At 40.3% G+C, this 2,808-nt stretch overlaps 1 protein-coding gene across 13 annotated transcripts in view; it reads left to right on the top strand.

The window, feature by feature from the left end:
* IKZF2 (IKAROS family zinc finger 2) overlaps positions 1–2,808 on the top strand; it is a 144,285-nt gene that overhangs the window by 1,746 nt on the left and 139,731 nt on the right. For 4 of the 13 annotated variants that reach the window (XM_006908495.3, XM_006908493.3, XM_006908494.3 and 1 more), the window contains exon 1: positions 1,285–1,504. The exons of 2 other annotated variants lie outside the window; for them this stretch is intronic. In XM_006908495.3, coding sequence (XP_006908557.1) covers positions 1,502–1,504 — 3 coding nt within the window. In that variant the 5' untranslated portion in view covers positions 1,285–1,501. Of the gene's footprint in view, positions 1–50; positions 279–1,284; positions 1,542–2,808 lie in introns of those variants that run through there. 7 more of the 13 variants (XM_025044415.1, XM_006908497.3, XM_025044418.1 and 4 more) reach the window with 4 other exon arrangements.

Below are 2,808 nucleotides of genomic sequence, written 5' to 3'. Positions count from 1 at the left end.
TGCGCGAGCCCGGCCGGCGGGGGAGATGTGCTCGGGCTCCGGCGGATCGGTTTCTCGGGGTTTGACCAGCTGTCCCGGGCTAACCCTGCTCCTCGCTGAAGATGGAGGAAGTAAAAACAGGATTACCCTTAGCTACAGATCCACTGCCTTAGTTTCCACCACCAACTGCAGTGCACAAACACACGTTAGGCACAGGAAAGAAAGAAAGAGAGAGGACACACTAACAGTAAACACAAACAAAAGGGTGATGGGATTATTTTACTGCATGCACTGCTGAGGTAAATCTCCGCTTGGCTTTTGCGTGGTGAAGAACAGCTCTTGTTTTGTCTTCTGATTCATAGATTATATATAAATGTGTGTCTGATTTGCAAAGGGGGGAGTGTTTTCAAAGTTAAGTGTAATTATATAGCATCTCGTTTGCACTGTGTTGTGATCAAATGACTTGTTGCTGTTAACCAGTAATAATAATAATAATAATTAATAATAATAATATATTTTTTTCTCCGGGAGGGATGGATTGTGGTTATGATTAGGGTAATAATTTCTGTAAAGGACGCTCAGGGAATCGGGTTGAAGATGATGTCCTCTGCTTTAATTTATCGTCCCCTCCTTGTAATCTTTCTGGGATGTTAATCGATTAATCAGTTCTCATCTCTATAGCTGTCATGGATTTGGACTTGTTTTGCTTTGTTTTAACTTGAATTCCAAGAAAGGTTGGGTAGCCTGGAGTAAATTGTAGCTGTCTAGATAGAAGGTAATATCCAGATTTTGTTGGAATAATAATAATAAAACAGGTATGACACATGTTAAAAAAGCGGCAGTTAAATCACTTTGACAGGTTCTAGTATGGGCGAAAGAGATGGAATTAAGATTTATTTATTTGTTTGTTTATTTATTTATTTACTCATTTAGCCAAGGGCGAAAAACAGTCCTGTGAAGTTGGCCTAGGTTCCTTGCTGGGTTCTGCCTGACTGTCCCTCCCCTCTAATTTCCCCCTTTTCTTTCAGTTTTCTTGTCTTAGCTTTTGGTCGATTCTTAAAGAACCGGTGGATCAAGTTTTTTCTCTTCTTGTTAATCGCATTGCTGTAGCACTGACTGACCTCTGTCTCTCTCTTTTTCCTCTTTCCTGAAAGTACGTGGTGCCATTCCTGAGTGACTTTTCCTACTAGACCATCCCAAAGGGACGAGGGGGAGGGGTGAAAGAAGGAGGTGGAGAGGAGGAGGAGAAGGGGGGTGTTCCTTCTCTCTCATTTCTTGGTTTTGTTTATCAGCCGATCTGTTTGCTGGATTTGGGCTCGGAATGACCCACCTGTAAAGTGCTTTTCCTTCCTCCTCGCCTTGAACTCTGCAGGGGGCTTGGCTTGGAGGGGACAAGGGAGGGAAAGCGAAGGGGGAAACACAAAAAACTTCTTTCTTTCTCTCTCCGTTTATCTTCAGCCCGACATTGTCACCTCCTCTTTGAGGGGTTAGAAGAAGCTGAGATCTCCCGACAGAGCTGGAAATGGTGATGAATCTTTTTTAATCAAAGGACAATTTCTTTTGTATGTACATTTCGTTTCTCTTTCTCTTTTTCTTTTTCCTTCTTTCCTTCTCCCGAGGGTTAATAACCATTTCATTGATGGGGCAGACTTCTTTCGCTTCTCCCTGACGTTTCTTTTTTAATATGTGTGTGTTAAATGTGTACATTTTTAAAGAGATAAACTCATTTGTAAAATATCCGAAGAACTGCGCCCCTTTTAAACTTTACAGATGCCTTTCTTTAAAGCCTTATGTAATCATAATTTAAAAGAATTTGATAACAGTACAGCAGGTTGAAATTTAAGTGCTATGTAGTGGCTGAGTTGGGAATTTGATCTGATTATTCCATAAAGAAAGAAAAGTTTTTTGGGGGGTAGGGAGGGTGGTGGTGAAGAAGGGGAGGGGAGGGAGAAGGGAAGTGGTTTTGGAGACAAGAAGTGAAGCTGCCTGTTTTCCAGTAAGTAATGGAGAAATTCCAGGAGCCAGGGCTAAATATACTTGGCGATCAATACAGAAATGGCTCATTGTGAATAATTTAGCTGCTGGTGCAGTGAGAGTTTTGAAACTAAAGGCAGAAAGGACCAGGGCCAAAGAAAAAAAAAAAAGTAAAAATCTCCTCAGGACATGTCAATTCTTTAAACTTTTTCCTTCAAAGAATACAGTTAGCTTATCGATCTTTTCATTATGTAAAATCAAAGCTAGGGGGTGTCATCTCATACAACTTACTTTTGTTTCTGAGAATTAAGTTCTTGTTTTGCGTCATTGGTGCATGAGAATAATTCCCCAAACTTTAAAAAAGTGATTCCCTTCCCAACAGCAAAAGTTTATGAAATTTTTAAAAATCAGAATGTATTAAGTAAGCTTGGCATTTATATCCAACCATGGTCTGGCAGGAAATTAAGGTTACATTGAACAGGTGCTTACACAGAACTTGGGGTAGGCTAAAATGTCAATACAAGTCCGAGAGTTGGGTAACTGCTGCAGAAATCTTAGAGACACACTTGGGCACTAAGTTTTTTTGTTTTGTTTTGTTTTATGTTTGTTTTCCCTCCCCCCTCCCTATTAGAACATGATGAACCAACTTGCAACAATTGTGAATAGAGCTATCTGTATACTAGGGAAGTCCGCAAACTGCAGTGTGATTGTGGGAAGTAGTGAATGGTAAAATACTTAAATCCCAGTTAAAGCTGGCACGTTTCAGATGTAACCCCCTATTTATTTATTTTTTTTTCTTTCAACCAAGTCAATTCTGGTTAAGGGAGTCATTCCTTTCTTGCTACAGCCCATCTC

This window comes from Pteropus alecto, unplaced genomic scaffold (assembly GCF_000325575.1).
Source record: "Pteropus alecto unplaced genomic scaffold, ASM32557v1 scaffold182, whole genome shotgun sequence".
In the NCBI taxonomy this organism is placed as follows: Eukaryota; Metazoa; Chordata; class Mammalia; order Chiroptera; family Pteropodidae; genus Pteropus; species Pteropus alecto.
The sequence above is the reverse complement of the archived record's forward strand: the minus strand, read 5'-3'. Positions and strand labels throughout refer to the sequence as shown.